The following is a 21566-nucleotide window of genomic DNA, read 5'->3' on the forward strand; positions in this document are numbered from 1 at the left end:
GGGGGACTTTTACATTCACTACTTGGATTTCTACACTGATGATTGCTATGCCATAGGCATAGCATTGATCAGTGTTATCGGCGATCTGCTCATTGAGCCTGCCTGTGCAGGCTCAGTGTAGCAGATCGCCGATCGGACCGCACAGAGGCAGGTGAGAGACCTCCGGCGGTCCGTTTTAACAATCGGGACCCGCAGCGCGATCGCAGCAGCGTGTCATTACTGGTGAGGTCCCGGCAGCAATCAGCAGGCCCCCACCTGCTGTGAAGCGTGCTCCGCTCCGGAGCGCGCTTCATAGCCGGAGAAACACCCAGGACGTCGAGTTAGGTCCAGGGTCGTCTGGTGACAGACTTCCATGACGTAACTCTACGTCCTGGGTCGTCTAGGGGTTAATAGGTTATAGGAGCTGGTCAGAGATGGTGCATAATTAATTCACTCACACATCCCTACATTCTGACACCTTAGGCTGCATTCAGACGTCCACAATTCTTTGGACCTTATGTGCGGTGAATGTCATGGATTGTGTCCCCGCCTGGCATGATGTATGAACATCAGGCCGGCAGCGGGAGAATCTTTTGAATCTCTGCGGCTTTGTCATTATAGTGCTGTGGAGATACAAACATTTTTCCCACTGTCGGCTTGATGCCGATACATGATGCTGGGCAGGGAAACCATCCAGGACAGGCATTCACCGTCAAAAAGGTCAGCAAAGTTTATGGATGTGTGAATGCAGCTTAACTTTATTTTTCTATCTATGGGGCTGTGTTTAGGTATTTTTGTACTGTGATCTGTAGGGGTTTTTTTTAGGGGGTGGGAAGGGACTTTTTAATTGCTTTTTATTTCATGTTTTCTCAAGATGCAGCAATAGTGGCATAGAGTTTTCCACATTCACTATGCAGGGTAAATGTTAGATTTTAACAGGTTAGACATTTGTGCAAGCTACAATACCAATTGTGTTTACTTTTAGGGTGCCTTCACACCTACCGGATCCACAGCGGTCTCACTTCTGCGGATTCGAAGCGAGAACCGCTGCGGATCCGGTATCAATTCACCCCTATGATAGCACATATTCGCAGCAGGATTAATATCCCGCTGTGAATATGTGCTTTAACTCCCTGGTGCCCGCAGCCCCACCGTCGCATCCCGCATCCCGGCCACATCCCCCCATCAGCCCATCTCCGGCCCGCCACCGCGAGCATATGTTACCTGCTCGGCTGCAGTGAGGCTCCAGGCTCCGTTCCTGCTCAGCTGATCTGAGCGGGACCAGAGCCGGCAGCCTCACTGCAGCCGTGCCGCCGAGCAGGTACTGTATGCTCTTGGCGGGGATGCGACGACGGGGCTGCGGGCACCAGGGAGTTAAAGCACATATTCACAGCGGGATGTTAATCCCGCTACGAATATGTGCTATCATAGGGGTGAATTGATACTGAATCCGCAGCGGTTCTCGCTTCGAATCCGCAGAAGTGAGATCCGCTGTGGATTCGGTAGGTGTGAAGGTACCCTTAGAGTTTCCATTCTTATATTTAGAAACTGGGAAAAGTTAGTCTTCACTATGCAGCTGACCACTTATAAAGTTCAGATGTAATACAAAGAAACATAAAAGATTGCTGGCAGAAAAGACCTGGTCAATCTAGTCTGCCCTTATATTATATTCCTATCTGGAAATAGTTGTTTGTTCATCCCACACAGGTGATTTTACGGGTACAAAAATGTTGGACAGTCTGAAGCAAAAACCCTATCAGAATAGATTCAAATGGGCATTAACATAAAAATAAAAACTTTTGATATGCCAGAGATACATAGCATAAGTTTTTATCCCAGTGTGCAGAACCTGACCGGTCAGGTCGCAATACTCGCAACAGAGTATGTGTCTCCCCACTAATTCTACTGATTGGTTAGATATGTCTTTCTGACACGTTAATACTTTTTCTTATAATGGCAGGCGCTCTGTAAAGCATTACTGTCAAGCTTTTATATTATTATAATAGGGATTCTACCTGGAATTCCTATTATAATGTAAAATAGGATCTGTTCTGTAAAATACTAGTGTAAAAACTGCATAAACATTTATCTGGACCAGAGTGCAGTTAAAATAAACACTACTGGGAACTGTCTCAGGATGATTAATTGTTGCTTACTTGTATACTGAAATGCAATTATTATTCACTGCTATAAACCAAGATAACAAACAAGTAGGCGATGCTACTCCTCAAATACATTTATTGTACAACAGCAAAATCAAAGCTTTTGCGACAATTATCAATGACTTTTAACTTTTCATCCGATAACAAATTTTCTTGTCTTAAATATCCAATAAGCTCTTCCAATGATCTCAAGCGGGCAAGAGTGACATTTTCCTGCACTTCTAGCAGGGCTACTTTGGACTGGAGTTTAGCAATGGTTTCACAGAGACGGTTTCTGTCAAGATCAATCCTGCAGTATGAATGCTCCATTTCTAAAATCTCATCACCTCTGTCTGATTCATTGGAAGAAATGTGTTCTGCATCAACATTTTCCTCTTCAGTGAATTGATGATCCTGTACAATGGGCTGACTTGTCAAAATAGTTTGTTTTTTTGAAATGTCTTCTGGGACAATGATGGATAGAATGGATTCTTCAGCCAAGCCAGGTTGCTCTATTGTTTGTGTAATTGCAGTGAAAATCAGGGATTTGTCAGAGGTTTGCAGTTTGTTGCTGGAATGATCTGCATGAAATGTATGCATATTTTCTAAGACAATGTCACTCTGCTCTACTAATGGAGCTTCAAAAGACATCTTGGGGACTGATGATGTGTTAAGTATATTTTCCAGGGAAGCATGATGCAACTCATAAGTCACTGTCTGGCAGGTTGGCATTTTATCGTCTGCTTTTCTGTGTACAAAGTGATGCTTTGTTTCCTAAAATGGTAATGCCATACAGTGTTAAGAGTATGTTGTCACGGTCAGGAACGGCAGGGATTTTGATGGGTTGAGGGCATCTACAATTAAGAATACTAGTCTATATACAACTTAGGCGTAAAACATTTAAATATAATTTTTTATGATGCCATACATTTCCTGTTAAATAAACTACGGTTTCTGCATTTATTTTATATGGAAAAACTCTGCATACAATTGTGCTCAAAAGTTTATGAACCCCTTTTTTCAGACAATATGAAGGATAACAAAACCTTTTTTCCCACTCATGGTTAGTGGTTGGGTAAAGCCATTTATTGTCATACTACTGTGTTTTCTCTTTTTTAATGATAATGACAACCAAAAGCATCCAAATGACCCTGATCAAAAGTTTACATACCCCAGCTCTTTATACCCTGTCTTGTCCTCTCTACCACCAATGACAGCTTGAAGTATTTTGTGGTAGTTGTGGATGAGGCTCTTTAGTTTCCCAGATGGTAAAGCTGCCCATTCTTCTTAGAAAAACGCTTCCAGTTCCTGTAAATTCCTGGGCTGTCTTGCATGAAATGTGTGTTTGAGGTTTCCCCAGAGTGGCTCAATGATATGATATAGGATACTCAGATAGCCACTCCAGAAACTTCACTTTGTTTTGTTGTAGCCAATGACAGGTCAATTTGGCCTTGTGTTTTGGATCGTTTCATCACTCAAAATGACCTTGTTCTAGAAGTTTTGAGGCTTGTCTCTGTACTGTAGCGTAGTTTGTATGTTTTTGTTTTTTTTTTGCATCCCAAACAATTTTCCTGACAGTTGTGGTAGAAATTTGTTAATTTGTGTTAACTTCTGTGCATCTTTTCAGAACACAATCACCAGGGTATGTGAACTTTTGATGAGGGCCATCTGGATTTTTTTTCAGTTGTTAAGACAACCTGTCATTGGCTACAACAGAACAAAGTGAAGGTTCTGGAGAGACCCTCTTCTGACCTCGATATCATTGAGCCACTCTGGGGAGATCTCAAGCGTGCAGTTCATGGAAGACAGCCCTGGAATTTACAGAAACTGGAGGCTTTTTGCTGAGAAGAATGGGCAGCTTTACCATCTGAGACACTAAAGAGCCTCATCCACATCTATCACAAAAGACTTCAAGCTGTCATTGATATAAGAGTGGGCAATACACGGTATTAAGAACTGAGGTAGTCGAGCTTTTGGTCATTTGGATGTTTTTGGTTGTCATTATGATTTAAAAAGAGAAAACATAGTAGTCTGACAATAAATGACTTCACACAACCACTAACTATGTGGAAAAAACAGCTTTTTTGGGAAACACAGCTTAACTCTCATTTTACCAGAGCTGCAAGCTGAGCTGTAATTGGTTGCTAGTTTCTATTTTAAAATTTTCTATTTCTTTGATAAATCTGAGACATAGTAAGATTAAAAAGACATGTCCATCAAGTTCAACCAAGCAAGGGGAATGGATGCCTGGATAAATTCTGTACTTCAACAGTCATTTATTTTATTTAGTTCTGAGGATTTGTCTAAGCTTTTTCCGATGTCCTCCACTATTTTCGCATTAACCAGTTCCTGAGGACACACAGTTTATTGCACCAGGTGTAATAAAGATGGAACTGCCTTTGATTTTCCCAACCTAAATCAAACCTTTGGTGAAGGCATAGGTGCTGTGACTATGCCTTCAGCTATAAGAGCACCTAATGAGCCCTCCTAGCTAAAAACAGTGTAATGACAGAGCCCTTCCAGTCACTTTTGTGGCCAAAGCTTAGGGGAAATAACAGTACAGTCACTCCAGTCACTGTATGGTGATTGCGGTAGTGGTCATGCTGTAACGGTATTAATTGCCTGTGTATACTGGTAATTTGTGTTTTAGGCTACAGTGTAAGTTTACACAGTATTTTTGCTTAGTATTTTTCAACAAAAACCAGGAGTGGATTGAAAGCACAGAAAGTCTATGCTTCTATATTGAGATGTCACCAGAATAGTGAGAGATTGAATTACCTCTATCCACACCTATTGTACTAAAAGTGACTGTGACTCAATCTCTTGGAATTGGGTAGTGTGGAGGTTGTGCTAGAGTTGCTAAGTGCATGCTATATATGGTTTACATGTATTGAAAATATGGCTATATTTTAACCTCAAAATTACAGATTTTTTTTTTATTTTACAGCGTGTGAATATTTCGTTTGTATGATTTTTTTAAAAATGTTTTCAAGTCACATTAGAAGCTTATCGTAAAAGCCCCCAGAAAAAGCTACACCCAGAGCATGCTGTAGTTTGTAAAAAAAAAAAAAAGCTGCCAATCTTGCTGATTGGCACATGTTTGTGGCCCTTACGGCTAAGAAATCTCTGTATTTAAGAGGACCCTAACACAGAATAGGGCAACAAACAGATGTTGGTTGTTACCCATCAGCGGTGTTAAAGGGGTTGTCCAGCGAAAAACTGGTGTCAGAAAGTTATATAGATTTGTAACTTACTTCTATTAAAAAATCTCAAGTCTTCCCATACTTATCAGGTATAGGTCATGCAGGAAATGTTTTATTTTCAGATTGACACAGCGCTCTCTGCTGACATCTCTGGCCGAGAACTGTCCAGAACAGAAGAGGTTTTCTATGGGGATTCACAGAAAACTGAGACTGTCTCGGACAGAGATAGCAGCAGAGAGCACTGTGTCAGGCTGAAAAGAAAACATTTCCTGCAGGACATCCAGCAGCTAAGAAGGGAAGACTTAAAGTGACTATGTACCCACAATCTGACCCCCCCAAACTGCTTGTACCTTCGGGTAGCTGCTTTTAATCCAAGATCTGTCCTGGCGTCCGTTTGGCAGGTGATAAAATTATTGTGCTAAAAAACAACTTTTATAGTGCGTTCACACCTACAGGATCTGCAACTGATTTTCTGCAGCAGATTTCATTTAAATAACTGAACACAGCATCAAATCTGCTGCAGATCTGCTGAGATCCTGTAGGTGTGAACGCACCCTTAAACTGGCAGTCCCGTGGCCTACATTGTGTATGTATAAGGCTGGCACAACCTCTCTGTCGCTCCTCCCCGCCCTCCTCATCATTAGGAATGCTCCAGGCAGATTGCCTCCTATTCGTCACCTGTGTTAGCCCGGCACATGGCTGGATCGTTAAGAAACCTGTGCAAATGTTCAGCATGGAGAAAATGTTGCAGTGGCATTCCTAATGATGAAGAGGGTGGGGAGGAGGGACAGAGGGGTGGTGCAAAGTTAGGGCACAGATACTCCCGTAGGGCACGGGGCTGCCAGTTTAAAAGTTGTTTTTTTAGCACAATAACTGCATCACCTGCCGAACGGACCGCAGGACAGATCTTGGATTAAAAGCAGCTATCCGAAGTGGTTTGAAGGGGTCAGATTGTGGGTACAGTCGCTTTAAGATTTTTTTAATAGAAGTAAATTATAAATCTATATAACTTTCTCACACCAGTTGATTTGAAAGAAAAAGATTTTTGCAGGATAACCCCTTAAGTATTTAGTGCAAGTATAAGCAAAAATGTGGTGCACACTGAGGTAGATGTCATAGTAATAGGATAGAAAGCGCAGAGCAATATGCTCTAAAATAGAAAATGCACAACAAATCAGTGTAAACAGGAGTTCATAACACCAAACAGAAAAAGGTGCATAATGGGGCGATCTGTACATAGTCTGCCCGAGAGCAGCCTATATCTACAGATCGCCAATCCAACAGGACCGAGGTAAGTGTCGTACCCCGCATGTCAGTACAAAGGATTGAAACTAGAGATGAGCGAACCGGGTTCGAGTCGATCAGAACCCGAACTTTCGGCATTTGATTAGCGGGGGCTGCTGAACTTGGATAAAGCTCTAAGGTTGTCTGGAAAACATGGATACAGCCAATAACTATATCCATGATTTCCACATAGCCTTAGGGCTTTATCCAACTTCAGCAGCCACTGCTAATCAAATGCCGAAAGTTCGGGTTCGGATGGAGTCGAGCATGCTCGAGGTTCGCTCATCTCTAATTGGGACCGATGCAGCATGGCTGCGTGGGGTCCCGATCAGTCAGTGAAATGTTCTTATCCAGGGCTTCGCAGCTGCCTGTTATTATGCTTGGCTCCGGGGACACTGATGTGTGCGTGGCCGCTTAGGCTAGGTTCACAAAAAACGGATTGCAAAAAACGGATGCATTTGTGTGCATCCGTTTTTGATGTTTTTCCATTGACTTCCATTATAAAAAAAAAGAGGGGGGGGGGGGGGGGGGGGAATTGAAGCCGGAGGTCACTTACCTTCCCCGTTCCAGTGCCGGAGTCCCGCCTCGGCAGCTGAATGGCAGAGCTGCCTTGAGACGTGACGTCTCGTGCAGCAGCTCTGACTAGAAAGCGGCTGTGGGACGGGAGTTCCGGGCGGCGCAATCTGGGCACCGGAACGGGGGAGGTAAGTGATCTCCGGCTTCAATCTCCACCCCCTCTCCGGCGATCCTTAGAAATACCCCCCGGCCCGAAGTACCCCTTTAAAGGGAACCTGTCACCCCCCGTGCCGGGGTGAAGGCTGCCCGACCCCCCGCTAGAGCCCCGGATACTTACCCCCATCTCGCCAAGTCCTGCTCCTGGAGTCGGTCCCGGGATGGAGATATCCTCGCACCCGAAGCGCGCGCTGCATAAGTGAGTCTGATGCCCACAGAGAATGACGGCTCCATAGGCCATCTAAGGGCAACACCGCATTCCTGCCACCTCTGCTGTTATTGAAGTGAATGGTAACTTCGGTATAGGGCAGGTGCCAAACTGCTGATTGGCAGGGAAACTCGTTGTCAGCACCGTGCTATTTAACGATTGATAGCCTATTAAATTGTTTTATCCTGGAAAACCTCTAAGGCCACTTGATACTGCAGTATTTTGGTCACTGTTTCTATCATCATTTGTAAGCAAAAAAAACACGTCTATATATGGAAGGGGTGAGAATCTTTGTATTATGTGTGTTTCAGGTGAGTTTATTGGTACATGGACATATAAATGATGAAATTTCATCAGCATTGCATTCACATTTCTTTTAAAAGGGCAATTGAACTATACTCAAAATACGGATGCAATACAGATGAAATACTGATGACATACTGACGCAATACAAAACATACAGATGCATTAAACTTCTCTTTATAGACTCAGCTGCATAGGAGACATGCCAGCCGCCTGGGGAGGATGTAACTGTGAAGGACCTCGGGGCACCCCCTATATACTGGAATCCCACATGTGCACCCCCCAATACTACCAGCAGTCCAGGAGGAGAAAAGCAGCCACAGAGCTCCTTGACGATAACGTTCTCCCTCTCAAGGCAGATGGCATGTCTCCTATGCAGCTGAGTGTACCAACCGCCTGGAGAGGGAGGACGCCACCGTGCAGGAGCTCCGGGGCTGCTGGTGATGCTTGGGGGTGACCCAAGCTCCTGCACAGTGACATCCTCCTTCCCCAGACGACCACCGTGTCTCCTATGCAGGTGAGCGGGCGACCACCTGGAGAGGGAGGACATCACTGTCCAGGAGCACGGTTTAGAGCAGGTATTCCCATAATTATGATGCATTGCTAATCTCTCTGCGCCTACCCCAGAAGTGTTAAAACCGATTAAACCCATTTACATTGTTCCCTATAGAAACACACAGCTCTGTTCTCAAACTGTTTGGTTCTGGGACAGCTGTCCAGAGCCGATTAAGTTCGAGAACAGAGGTATTACTGTATATATTACAAAAGTGCTAATATATAGAGTGAACCATATACCATAAAAATGTAGTCCAAAAAAACAGCAAGGTCAGCATCTTTCCTGTGATGCACAGAAAGCCCAAGCTAAGATAAGCACCCGTGTTCTTATCTTAGCTCTGTACTGTCTCGGATAAAAAAAAACAACAACATTTTATCCTACTGGAGATACTGATATATTTCCATTTGAAAAATCACCATAAAACTGTCACTTAAACTGTAAATATAGTGTAATAAAGCCTGTAATACTAGTCTCAGAAATATAAGTAAGCGCTAGCAGCGTTATTGCTAACCGCTGAAACAGGACTTTGTAAAACTTTTGCGCCATATATAAATTTAGACATATGGGCAGTCCTTAAGAGTCATTGATGCTGTAATCAGGCCCAGCAATGACGTTGGCGCTCAGGGTACTGCCCCTCTCTGGTGATGTAGGCTCCTACACTGATGCCCACCATCACTGGGTCAGATTACAGCAGTTACTTTCAGCCATCCGTGATTTTTTTCCTTTAATGATGCATTAAAGAAAAAAAAAAAACTAGACAGTGCCCATTTACGTTTACACTGTGTAAAAATTGGCCAATTGTTCACTCTCCCAATAAGCACAGCGTATGTAGCAATAGGAAAGTTTTCTTTAGTCTTTAGCAGAGATGAGTGCAAGTATGATGGTGGACATTTGGATACCAGTGTTTGAAGAAGGTACATACAGCCCTAGGGAGTCGAGGAAAACATGGATACAGCCATAGGCTTTATCCATGGTCTCCTGGCAGCCCTAGGGCAGCACCCAACTTTTCTAGACATGGTAGGTTAAATGCCAAGTGTTAAGAGAAGCTGCACAATCTGGACCCCAAAGGGGTTATCCAGCGCTACAAAAACATGGACAATTTTCTCTCTCTATTGTCTCCAGTTTGGGTGGGGTTTCAAACTCAGTTCCAATGAAGTAAATGGAGCTTAATTGCAAACTGGACTGGAGACAAGAGAGGGGGAAAAGTGGCCATGTTTTTGTAACGCTGGATAACCCCTTTAAGGGGTACTCAAGGCAGGAGGCTGTTTCTGAGTATTACCAGGGAGAGGATGGATGAAGACAGTGATGTCTACTTACCTCCCTGGCTCCAGCTCTGGGGCTAACATCATGCTGCCCCATTGTTCAGCAGCTCACATCTCAAAAGGAACTGCAATTGCTCTGGCCTCTGATGCAATGTGAACGCAGCCTTGGCCTTATTCACACGTCCCGTAAAGTTGTCCATAATTGTGGATCCGTAATCACGGTTCAACTTAGGGCACACCGATTTATACTGGGGTATTCACACAATCTGTATCAATTTTGATCCGTAATCTGTTCTGTTAAAGGAGAAGTACGGCGAAAATTGTTATTAAAGTATTTTATTGCCCCCCCAAAAGTTATGCAAATCCCTAATACACACTTATTACAGGAAATGCTTATAAAGTGCTTTTTCCCTGCACTTACTACTGCATCAAGGCTTCACTTCCTGGATAAAATAGTGATGTGACGTCCTGGATAAAATGGGGATGTCACTTCCTGGATAACATGGTGATGTCACTTCCTGGATAAAATGGTGATGTCGCGACCCGACTCCCAGAGCTGTGCGGGCTGTGGCTGCTGGAGAGGATGATGGCAGAGGGATGCTTAGTGTCCCTCCAGTGCCCTGTGTCCCTCAACCCTGCCATCATCCTCTCCAGCAGCCACAGCCCCCACAGCTCTGGGAGTCAGGTCGTGACATCACCATTTTATCCAGGAAGTGAAGCCTTGATGCAGTAGTAAGTGCAGGGAAAAAAGCACTTTATCAGCATTTCCCGTAATAAGTGCATATCGGTGATTTGTATAACTTTTGGGGGGCAATTCAGTACTTTATTAAAAATTTTGCTGGACTTCTCCCTTAAATAAAGTGCAGATTGTGATTGCGGTACAGATTACCAACAGAAGTCTATGGGATCTGTATTTTTTACAGACATCAAATCTGTGACGTCAAAAAAAAAAAAAAAAAAACACGGATCCTATCTATGCAAACTAGTACAATTCACATTTTACGGAAAAGAATGTAATTACGGATGATTTCCCACAAATCACAGTGATCTAACATTCTGGAGCCACTATAGGATCATCAGATCACATGACCATTAGGTACAGGAGTAACACAAGGAAAGTTCCCGTCCCTGATCACTCTGCTACCCCTATCACAGCAAGTAATAAAGCGCAGATTCCCATACACACCTTGCGGCTCTCCTGGGCATGGACATACAATGCGGGTGACACGAGGAGCGCCTAGGTGCAGGGTACCCACCGGGCAGTGCGCCTGTCCTTCCGCATCCGGGCACCTGACAACAGCAGGAGCTCAGCACGAGCAGGCACTAAGCTGCCATATTGGATGAGGGCACGGGATTGCTATGTAACACAGCGCTAGCGTGCTCGTGCTCTCCGGTCACAGCCTCATGTAGTAACACACCTTAACCGTTTAGCAGTTCACATACAGAGAACCGGAGGCGGCAGCTGCACATTACAATACTGAACACTGCTATTACACCCAGGTAGCGGAGCACTGACTACAGAATACAGCGCTCCAGGGCCCCCGGCGGCTCCGCCCACCCTGGACTGTTCCCGCGTTAATGACGCGCTGACCGAGCCCGCACACACTCAGCGGAAGTGACGCCCACATTTTCTGTAAAACAACAGCTTTCCACGTGCGCCTAAAGTCACGTGAGCTTTGGCAGCCAATAGTAAAACGTGTCGTGTAGCAGAGCTGCTGGCAGCTGAGGAGGCGGGCCCGGGTGTCAGTGCAGTTAAGTGAGAGCTGCGGGCTGCTGGTTGTCGGCGGAAGGCTGGTGAGTGACTGCCCGAGTGGAGGGTACACGCTGGGAGGGGGCGCGGTACTGGGTGGGTAGACGTGTAGTGTGTGCCCGGCCGCTTGTTTACTGACCACAGGCTGGTACTGGCAGGGAAGTTGTCCTGCAGCCTTATAGTTCGGGCTGTGTCACCTGCAGTTTATGGAGTGTACTAGTGACGTGTATGTACGGGCTCAGGGGAGAGAGCTGGCCTTCCATATACTACTACCTGTGCTTCCATACCGGTATAATGGCCACTGGCATGGAGACTAGTGACCACAGGGCTGGGAAGCCGGGGCCTCCCTCCTATAGGAAGTACTGGGCTCTCCTGTGGTGTACTGCACATATATATGGCTGGGAAGCCGGGGCCTCCCTCCTATAGGAAGTACTGGGCTCTCCTGTAGTGTACTGCACATATATATGGCTGGGAAGCCGGGGCCTCCCTCCTATAAGAAGTACTGGGCTCTCCTGTAGTGTACTGCACATATATATGGCTGGGAAGCCGGGGCCTCCCTCCTATAGGAAGTACTGGGCTCTCCTGTAGTGTACTGCACATATATATGGCTGGGAAGCCGGGGCCTCCCTCCTATAGGAAGTACTGGGCTCTCCTGTTGTGTACTGCACATATATATGGCTGGGAAGCCGGGGCCTCCCTCCTATAGGAAGTACTGGGCTCTCCTGTAGTGTACTGCACATATATATGGCTGGGAAGCCGGGGCCTCCCTCCTATAGGAAGTACTGGGCTCTCCTGTAGTGTACTGCACATATATATGGCTGGGAAGCCGGGGCCTCCCTCCTATAGGAAGTACTGGGCTCTCCTGTAGTGTACTGCACATATATATGGCTGGGAAGCTGGGGCCTCCCTCCTATAGGAAGTACTGGGCTCTCCTGTAGTGTACTGCACATATATATGGCTGGGAAGCTGGGGCCTCCCTCCTATAGGAAGTACTGGGCTCTCCTGTAGTGTACTGCACATATATATGGCTGGGAAGCCGGGGCCTCCCTCCTATAGGAAGTACTGGGCTCTCCTGTAGTGTACTGCACATATATATGGCTGGGAAGCCGGGGCCTCCCTCCTATAGGAAGAACTGGGCTCTCCTGTAGTGTACTGCACATATATATGGCTGGGAAGCTGGGGCCTCCCTCCTATAGGAAGTACTGGGCTCTCCTGTAGTGTACTGCACATATATATGGCTGGGAAGCCGGGGCCTCCCTCCTATAAGAAGTACTGGGCTCTCCTGTAGTGTACTGCACATATATATGGCTGGGAAGCTGGGGCCTCCCTCCTATAAGAAGTACTGGGCTCTCCTGTAGTGTACTGCACATATATATGGCTGGGAAGCCGGGGCCTCCCTCCTATAGGAAGTACTGGGCTCTCCTGTAGTGTACTGCACATATATATGGCTGGGAAGCCGGGGCCTCCCTCCTATAAGAAGTACTGGGCTCTCCTGTAGTGTACTGCACATATATATGGCTGGGAAGCCGGGGCCTCCCTCCTATAGGAAGTACTGGGCTCTCCTGTAGTGTACTGCACATATATATGGCTGGGAAGCCGGGGCCTCCCTCCTATAGGAAGTACTGGGCTCTCCTGTAGTGTACTGCACATATATATGGCTGGGAAGCTGGGGCCTCCCTCCTATAGGAAGTACTGGGCTCTCCTGTAGTGTACTGCACATATATATGGCTGGGAAGCCGGGGCCTCCCTCCTATAAGAAGTACTGGGCTCTCCTGTAGTGTACTGCACATATATATGGCTGGGAAGCTGGGGCCTCCCTCCTATAAGAAGTACTGGGCTCTCCTGTAGTGTACTGCACATATATATGGCTGGGAAGCCGGGGCCTCCCTCCTATAGGAAGTACTGGGCTCTCCTGTAGTGTACTGCACATATATATGGCTGGGAAGCTGGGGCCTCCCTCCTATAGGAAGTACTGGGCTCTCCTGTAGTGTACTGCACATATATATGGCTGGGAAGCCGGGGCCTCCCTCCTATAAGAAGTACTGGGCTCTCCTGTAGTGTACTGCACATATATATGGCTGGGAAGCCGGGGCCTCCCTCCTATAGGAAGTACTGGGCTCTCCTGTAGTGTACTGCACATATATATGGCTGGGAAGCCGGGGCCTCCCTCCTATAGGAAGTACTGGGCTCTCCTGTAGTGTACTGCACATATATATGGCTGGGAAGCCGGGGCCTCCCTCCTATAAGAAGTACTGGGCTCTCCTGTAGTGTACTGCACATATATATGGCTGGGAAGCCGGGGCCTCCCTCCTATAGGAAGAACTGGGCTCTCCTGTAGTGTACTGCACATATATATGGCTGGGAAGCCGGGGCCTCCCTCCTATAGGAAGAACTGGGCTCTCCTGTAGTGTACTGCACATATATATGGCTGGGAAGCCGGGGCCTCCCTCCTATAAGAAGTACTGGGCTCTCCTGTAGTGTACTGCACATATATATGGCTGGGAAGCCGGGGCCTCCCTCCTATAGGAAGTACTGGGCTCTCCTGTAGTGTACTGCACATATATATGGCTGGGAAGCTGGGGCCTCCCTCCTATAGGAAGTACTGGGCTCTCCTGTAGTGTACTGCACATATATATGGCTGGGAAGCCGGGGCCTCCCTCCTATAAGAAGTACTGGGCTCTCCTGTAGTGTACTGCACATATATATGGCTGGGAAGCCGGGGCCTCCCTCCTATAGGAAGTACTGGGCTCTCCTGTAGTGTACTGCACATATATATGGCTGGGAAGCTGGGGCCTCCCTCCTATAGGAAGTACTGGGCTCTCAGAAGATCTTACAGTGCCCCTTTTTGGATGGCTGGTTATGTAACAGAAATCTTCTGTGTACTCACTTGTCTCCATAAGGGGGTGCTCTGTGCCACTTAGCTGTCCCACCCTGGTGACCATTCCCGTGCAGTGATCTTGTGCCCACTGTCTGTAAGAAGCCAGCAGCCCTCCTAGTTTCAGTATAGTAACTGTCAGTGGCCAGCAGCCCTCCTTGTTTCAGTATAGTGGCTGTCAGTGGGCAGCAGCCCTCCTAGTTTCAGTATAGTGGCTGTCAGTGGGCAGCAGCCCTCCTAGTTTCAGTATAGTGGCTGTCAGTGGGCAGCAGCCCTCCTAGTTTCAGTATAGTGGCTGTCAGTGGGCAGCAGCCCTCCTAGTTTCAGTATAGTGGCTGTCAGTGGGCAGCAGCCCCCCCTATTTTCAGTATAGTAGCTGTCAGTGGCAGCATTACCTTTATATGGGGAAAAATACATGTTCATTATAATAATAAAACTTGAGGTGTGAAGTAGTGATTACATAGGGCGGCTCTGGTATTTACAGCACCATTGTATAGTTGTCACTCTCCAGGCTGGTTACTTGTCAGTATGGTCAGTGTCCCATAAGTCATGGGGCAGTGCGGAGTGACTGACAGGCTGCCCAGGAATTCTGGACCATGGCCTGAGCAGTGTTGGTTATGGTTCCTAGCCTCATGACTGTGGTGACTACAGGGTTAAATTATAGATGTTTTATTCAGGTCCCTGTTTATAATGCAGCTCTTGTGACAAGTACACTGAAGCTTGTAGATGAGGTGACTAGATAGATATGCTGTCAGGTGTAGTGTGATGACGTGTTCTAAAGCCTGGCTCACACTGTAAGCTATATCGCCATGCTTTCCTGTAGGGATAGGGCTCCTTGTTCTATGGATGATGTTCATTCTCACACTTAATATGCAAGCAGTAGGATTTTTTAAATTCTTTGTAAGATGGATAGATGAGATCTGCGACCTGCAATAGTTTAGATATTCTGTATACACAATAAAGATATTAAAATGGTAAAGATTTACTAAGGTACAAGCCAAAAAAAGTGGCATAAGTCACATTTTTGTGCAAAATACAGAAAAGACACACATTTTGCGCAAAATGAAGCTTGCATTAAAAAATTTTTCCACCAGGATATAGGCATACAGTCATGGAGGAAGAATGTTCCTCTTTATTATATGTGTATGACAGGAGCTGAGTAAGAACTGTCAATAAATGATAGGCGTTCTGTCTGGTCATAGGAGGAAGGAAAGGGAACAGATAAGAGGCTGACGCATGAAACTCATTAATGGGGAGCCATTATCTGACATGTCATAGCTACTTGTCAGAAACAGTGGCACATCAGTTGGTGGAGCACTTCTGCCTGTTCCTTTTAGTGATCAGTGTTTTTTTTTTTTTTTTTTTTTTTTTTTTAATGACAGCCTCTTATATAGCACAATGGGATATTGACGTTTCCCTTTAATATAAAGATTTTCTTCTTTTGAAGAATTAAAAATACAAAAATAGACTTGTCGCAGCACATGAACTTCTCATTTGGGGCTGTGTTGAGGAGGTTATGTTTGCAGCTCCGTTCAGCACCTTTATGTAGTTACCAGCACCTATACACAACATTTATTCAGCAGACAGCCATTTCTCACAATCCTTCCATATACTTGTATATTCAGATCAGCATTCATGAGTTCAGAATGGTGACAGGAGGGAGATAAATATGCTTTTTTAGCGTGCCCGATCCTTCTCGCCCCTTGTTTTGTCATGTTTTTCCTTGTTCATGTTGGACTTGCATCACTTACAAGCACGGACCTAAGTTACTTCAAATAGAACTTTATAACCCTGTTAATAACATACAGTAGCTGCATATATAAACATTGTAACAACAACGTGTTCATACTAGACATTGTACTGCCTAAGGGCCCGCAATAGATCTGATGCAATCTATTGACACCTAAAACATGTTATGTGTTTGCCTTACAGGAACTTCAGCGATGGCTTCAGCTCAGTCGGTGCTCACATTTGCTGTGTGTATATTATTAATATCTGAAGTTATACTGGCAAAAAAGACTTATTATGACATCTTGGGGGTTCCAAAAAATGCCTCAGAGCGACAGATCAAAAAAGCTTTCCACAAACTGGCCATGAAGTATCATCCTGATAAAAATAAAAGTCCTGATGCTGAAGCAAAGTTTAGAGAAATAGCTGAAGGTGAGAACATTTTAATAAAGTTCTGTATAGTTTTGACTTCAGATACTGTTAATCATGTGGACTTTTTCGGTATGAATACTTTCCTGGCATAACTCTACTACAGTTTCCATTGCATGAGCTTTTTATTGCTATTGCATTCAGCGGTCTGTTTTTAAGCCTGAACATCCAGATCACCTAAGCTGTAGCTTTAAAGGGGTAATGCGTCGCTAAGAAATTATTCACAAAATAACACTTATAACAAAGTTATACAACTTTTTAATGTATGTTATGTATGTGAATGGCCCTCTTCCCTGTGTTCCCCACCCCCCGCCCGTGTAGTGCACTAAACATACCTGATCTGTGTCGACCGACCCCGTCTGTAATCTTGTCAAAGACGTCATCTTCGGGAAGCCGGCTGACCCGCTCCTGCTGTCCCTCATGCCGCCCCCCCCTCTGTCGCGTCATCAGCTGCTTAGCCGCGATTGGCTGAGCATAACTGTGCTCAGCCAATCGCGGCTGAGCACAGTTATGATGCAGCAGAGGGGGGCCGGCATGAGGGACGGCAGGAGCGGGCCGGCCGGCCTCCTGAAGATGACGTCTTTGACAAGATTACAGACTGGGTCGGTCGACCTGGATCAGGTATGTATAGTGCACTACACGGGCGGGGGTGGGGAACACAGGGAAAGGGGTCATTCACATACATAACATACATTACAAAGTTGTGTAACTTTGTAATGTGTGTTGTTTTGTGAATAATTTCATAGCGCCGCACTACCCCCTTTAAGTAACCAAAAATAACCTCATTTCATCCATTTTGAGACCCCCATCAACCTAAAGTTTATTATTTTGTGGGACTCAAAAAATTCTTTCGTGGTAAACCTAAGGGTCCTACTACACGGAGCAGTTTTTAACGACTAACAATAAGGATGACAAACGAGATTGTTTATCGTCAACCTGAAATCGTTCACAATTATACAGAACGATGGTCGTTGGTTACAATCGTTGTTGCGAAGGTTACTACGATCTTTTTACTTCTTGTGATCCCAGCAAAACAATGTGCAATCACACTGAACGATTAGTGAACAAATTCGGAACTTGAGCGAATAAATGTGGAATTACAGCGAACGATTAACGATGATTTTAGGTTCAGATCTAAATCAACGACATACGAACATCTTTTCAATTGTTGCCTGCAATTACACAGAACGATTATCGTTTAAATTTGAACAATATAACGATTTTTCGCATGATAATTGTCCCGTGTAATAAGGCCTTAAATTTCTGTTCAGCAAGGGATGGATCTTGGTCACTAGTAGAAAATGTAAGCTACATTTACAGTAAACTCCCTGGAGTGGATAGGACATATGTGTCGGCATGCCTTTCTGGCTGTATGCTGACACTTAAGGGGGTTATCCAGCAAAAATATTTTTCTTTCAGATAAACAGGTTTCAGAAAGTTACATAGATTTGTAATTTACTTCTACTTAAATCTCAAGTCTTCCCATACTTATTAGCTGCTGTGTGTCTTGCTGAAAATGATTTTCTTTTCAGTCTCACATAGTGCTCTCTGCTGCCACATCTGTCCCAGACAGGAACTGTCCAGAGCAGAAGCAAATTCCGATAGAAAACCTTTCCTGCTCTAGACATTGAGAGTGTTATGTAAGGTTGAAAAGAAAACATTTCTAGCAAGACATACAGCAGCTGATAAATATGGGAAGACTTGAGATTTTTAAATAGAAGTAGGTTACAAATCTATATAACTTACTGAAACCTGTCGATTCTAAAGAGATTTTCACCGGATAACCCCTTTAACAAAAATGTTATGCCCTTTAAGGGTGCCTTCACACGTACCGGGTCCGCAGCGGATTTCACGCTGCGGGTTTGCGGATCCTGGTACTGTGAAGGTCTATGGGGTTACATATCCGCAGTGAAATTTTCATTCCGCTGCTGATATGCAACCCAGCCCCTTTAACGCCCGCAGCCCCGGCCCAGAACATACATCACCTGCTCCAGCCTCCTGCTTGCTTTAATGCTTTAAGGCCTCCCAGCATCTCCCGGTGGTCAGCCAATCAGTGCGCTGCCCCACTGCAGTGTACAGTTTGGCTGACAACCGGGAGATGCCGTGAGGCTCTGAAGCAAGCAGGAGCCTGGAGCTGGTGATGGATGCTCCAGGGCTGCCCCTGACGGCCCGCAGCATATATTACCTGCTCGGCACCATGGCTGTGTGAGGCTTCCGGTTCCCATTGGTCCCCATCAGCCAATCAGTGCTGCTGTGCACTGATTGATTAGGAGCGAGGGCAGCCGGAAGCTTCACACAGCCACGGTGGCGAGCAGGTAATGTATGCTTCGGGCCGGGGATGCACGGGGTTAAAGGGGCGGGTCACATACAGGCAGCGTATTGAAAATTGTGCTACATGTATGCGACCCATTCAGCTTCACACGAACAGGATCCGAAGCGTGAAATCCGCTGCGGAAAGGTAAGTGTGAAGCTACCCTAATAGAGTTAACTGAGCTTGACTGTTTGGGAAACTTTTTTGTCTTTCCTGAAACAAAAGTCAAAATGTGATGTGGACTTTAGTGATTAACATTTGCTTAGTAATCCTGTATTGCTAGATACATGCATTTTCTGTGAATATCTAGGTTTTTATTATAATAAGCCATAAATATACTGTGCGTTTTGTAAATGGTGTCACTTGACATGGAACTAACTTCTTATTTTTCTATTTTATTCTTATGTATTACAGCATATGAGATCCTTTCTGATGAAAACAAACGAAAGGAATATGACCAGTCTGGTCATGATGCATTTACCACTGGAGGAAGAGGAGGCAATGACAAGCATTTCCACCAACATTTCAACTTTAATTTTGATGACCTTTTTAAAGACTTTGACTTTTTCGGGGAGAGCCAAAACAGTAGATCAAAAAGACACTTTGACAATTCCCATTTTAGGAGTCAACATGATCCTTCTAATCGGCATAGACGCCATTTTGATGACTTTGGGTTTGGGGGGAGTTTATTTAATGACATGTTTGAAGATATGGAAAAGATGTTTACATTTGGTAGCGTGGGAAACTCACAAAGGCACAATATTCGTACAGAGAGCAGATTCCACGGATCAAGCAAGCACTGCAGAACTGTCACTCAGCGAAGAGGAAACATGGTTACAACCTATACTGATTGTTCTGGACAGTGACAACCCAGCCAATAAAAAGCTGACAGCATATGAACTGGCCAGTTAATGCTTTACTCTAGAATCTAAAAGTGCTACAGTGAGCAGCTAAACAGAGCATACAGCTACTAGCAGGAAAAAAAGCTGCTGCATGCATAGTGTCTGACCTTTGTGTGATATAATCTAGTGGGGTGCTATTGAATTACATTCTTATACCATTAACTTATTCTAGGTTTTCTATTTAAATCTGCTAACCAGGTATATAACACTTATATTCTTCCTTTAGAAGGGTAACAATGCACTATGCATGGCATGCTTGAGTAATTTTCCTTGGCTATAGTATACACTGAATAATCTGGGCTACAACGCTCTGGTTTGGGCTTAAAATGAATAATCAAAAGTAATTGTTTTCATGTTCCTAATCCTTGCACTTTTTCCTGTTTTCCTTGGCTTACAAAGCATTGCAAACAACATCATTTCTTTTTACATTACTTCTGATTTATTTAGGTGGGTCAGCACCGTAATAATTTGATGGCTCTTTGCGTTTCTGTTGAGATTTTATCTGATGTCCCGACAGAGCAGCTACCAAAAGTTGCTGCAAGTTCTTTCTGCTGTGTTCACAAATAACAGAGTAATTATTAGAAATGAATAAGGCTACTTGTACTTGGTATTAGCAGCCACAAGTAGCACTCTCCATCTACCACGCATTATCACACTGCTCTTTGACTTGAAACAATGGCAAGTCCAGCAATAAGGGGCTTCTAAGACTGGGTTTCCCCATATGCATTCAGAACGCCCTTTGGCAACCACCCCAATAGGTGCACAATGTTGCCAGGTTTGCAACACATCGTGGCTATCAATGGAGAAATGAGGGTGTGGTTTGTGATGCAAATGTGGAAACCCAGTCTTGCGCTACCTGTGCGAGCAGCTTTAATTCCATTCAGATGTAATTTCCAACTTTCCTTAGCAATTGTGTGCCAATGTAACTTTTGAACTGTTAGCACTGTCTTCCTGAGACTAGCTCATTTTCTGGTTTTTAAAGCAACTCCTTTTTATTTTTCCCCCTTCTTTATTTTTCCTTACAAAAGGAATCCTCCATCTTCTTACTAGTGGAGTGTAACTTTGCTTCCATGAGTATACAAGCAATAGATCATTGGCTTGGCCACATGCAGATGTGGAACACTCTTAAAATGTGCAATATTTTTATGTTCCTAATATTTGTAGTTTAATTTTGTGTGTGTGTGTGTGTGTGTGCAAAGTGTTATCAGATGTTCTATTTTTGTGTTTTAATATTACTGTCCCTTCTTTGGCATATTCCGTATGATTATTAATCCTAGGGATATTAACAAATGCCACTTGTCTTAGCTCATGTAATATGAGTGAAAATAAAAGATTATTCCTTATAGGGTTTGTGTGTTTTCTGTCTTAAAGGACTACGGCTGGCAATTCTAACTAAAAAAAAATGCCTATTATAATTTTTTTTTTTTTTTTTGAAAGCTAAACAAGCCATGGCAGCATCAGATTGGTAAATGTTTCAAAGTCCCCAGAAAGCATCTCAGCACTTTTCTGGCTATAAACCCCCTACAAAGCCAGAACCATGTAAAAAGTGATTAGATTTAACCAGGGATACATTCCCACCAGCACAAACTAATCTCACCAAATCATTTCTGTTACTAAGGGCCTTTTAACACTGAGTGATAAGCTGCCAAATCAGGCTGATTCAGCAGATTATCGTGCCCGGGGGCGTAGCTATCGGTCCAGCCTAGGGGGAGCGAGTGAGTCTCAGTAGGCCCCCAACCAATTATGTTACCCAAAAAGAACCCCAGTACATGACAATGCTTTCTGAATATTATTCATAGTGAACAGGAACTGAGAACAGTGGAAAAGACTTTCTACATTTCACATATATATCCATGTAAAAATTAACCCCTTCAAGACTAAGCCTATTTGGGCCTTAATGACC

General features: G+C 44.7%; 2 protein-coding genes across 2 annotated transcripts; one reads left to right on the forward strand and one right to left on the reverse strand.

Moving 5' to 3' along the window:
- Nucleotides 1-2200: 2200 nt before the first annotated feature.
- THAP5 (THAP domain containing 5) lies at nucleotides 2201-11244 on the reverse strand. Its single transcript, XM_069976094.1, has 2 exons — nucleotides 10855-11244; nucleotides 2201-2894 (listed from the first exon to the last, which is right to left on the reverse strand). Exon 2 carries the CDS (start codon nucleotides 2850-2852, stop codon nucleotides 2217-2219), a length of 636 nt encoding a protein of 211 aa, XP_069832195.1. The 5' UTR covers nucleotides 2853-2894; nucleotides 10855-11244; the 3' UTR covers nucleotides 2201-2216.
- DNAJB9 (DnaJ heat shock protein family (Hsp40) member B9) lies at nucleotides 11095-19657 on the forward strand. The gene is made up of 3 exons (XM_069976085.1): nucleotides 11095-11462; nucleotides 16226-16453; nucleotides 19176-19657. Exons 2-3 carry the CDS (start codon nucleotides 16237-16239, stop codon nucleotides 19625-19627), a joined length of 669 nt encoding a protein of 222 aa, XP_069832186.1. The 5' UTR covers nucleotides 11095-11462; nucleotides 16226-16236; the 3' UTR covers nucleotides 19628-19657.
- Nucleotides 19658-21566: the final 1909 nt, after the last annotated feature.

The sequence above is a fragment of the Dendropsophus ebraccatus genome, chromosome 1 (assembly GCF_027789765.1).
Source record: "Dendropsophus ebraccatus isolate aDenEbr1 chromosome 1, aDenEbr1.pat, whole genome shotgun sequence".
Classification (NCBI taxonomy): Eukaryota; Metazoa; Chordata; class Amphibia; order Anura; family Hylidae; genus Dendropsophus; species Dendropsophus ebraccatus.

What these genes read in the sequence shown, in the direction of transcription:
- THAP5 (XM_069976094.1), bottom strand. Translation starts at nt 2,852, where the DNA reads ATGCCAACCTGCCAGACAGTGACTTATGAGTTGCATCATGCTTCCCTG.
- DNAJB9 (XM_069976085.1), top strand. Translation starts at nt 16,237, where the DNA reads ATGGCTTCAGCTCAGTCGGTGCTCACATTTGCTGTGTGTATATTATTA. An exon ending in GTTTAGAGAAATAGCTGAAG is followed by an intron (nt 16,454 to 19,175) that starts GTGAGAACATTT and finishes TATGTATTACAG; the next exon opens with CATATGAGATCCTTTCTGAT.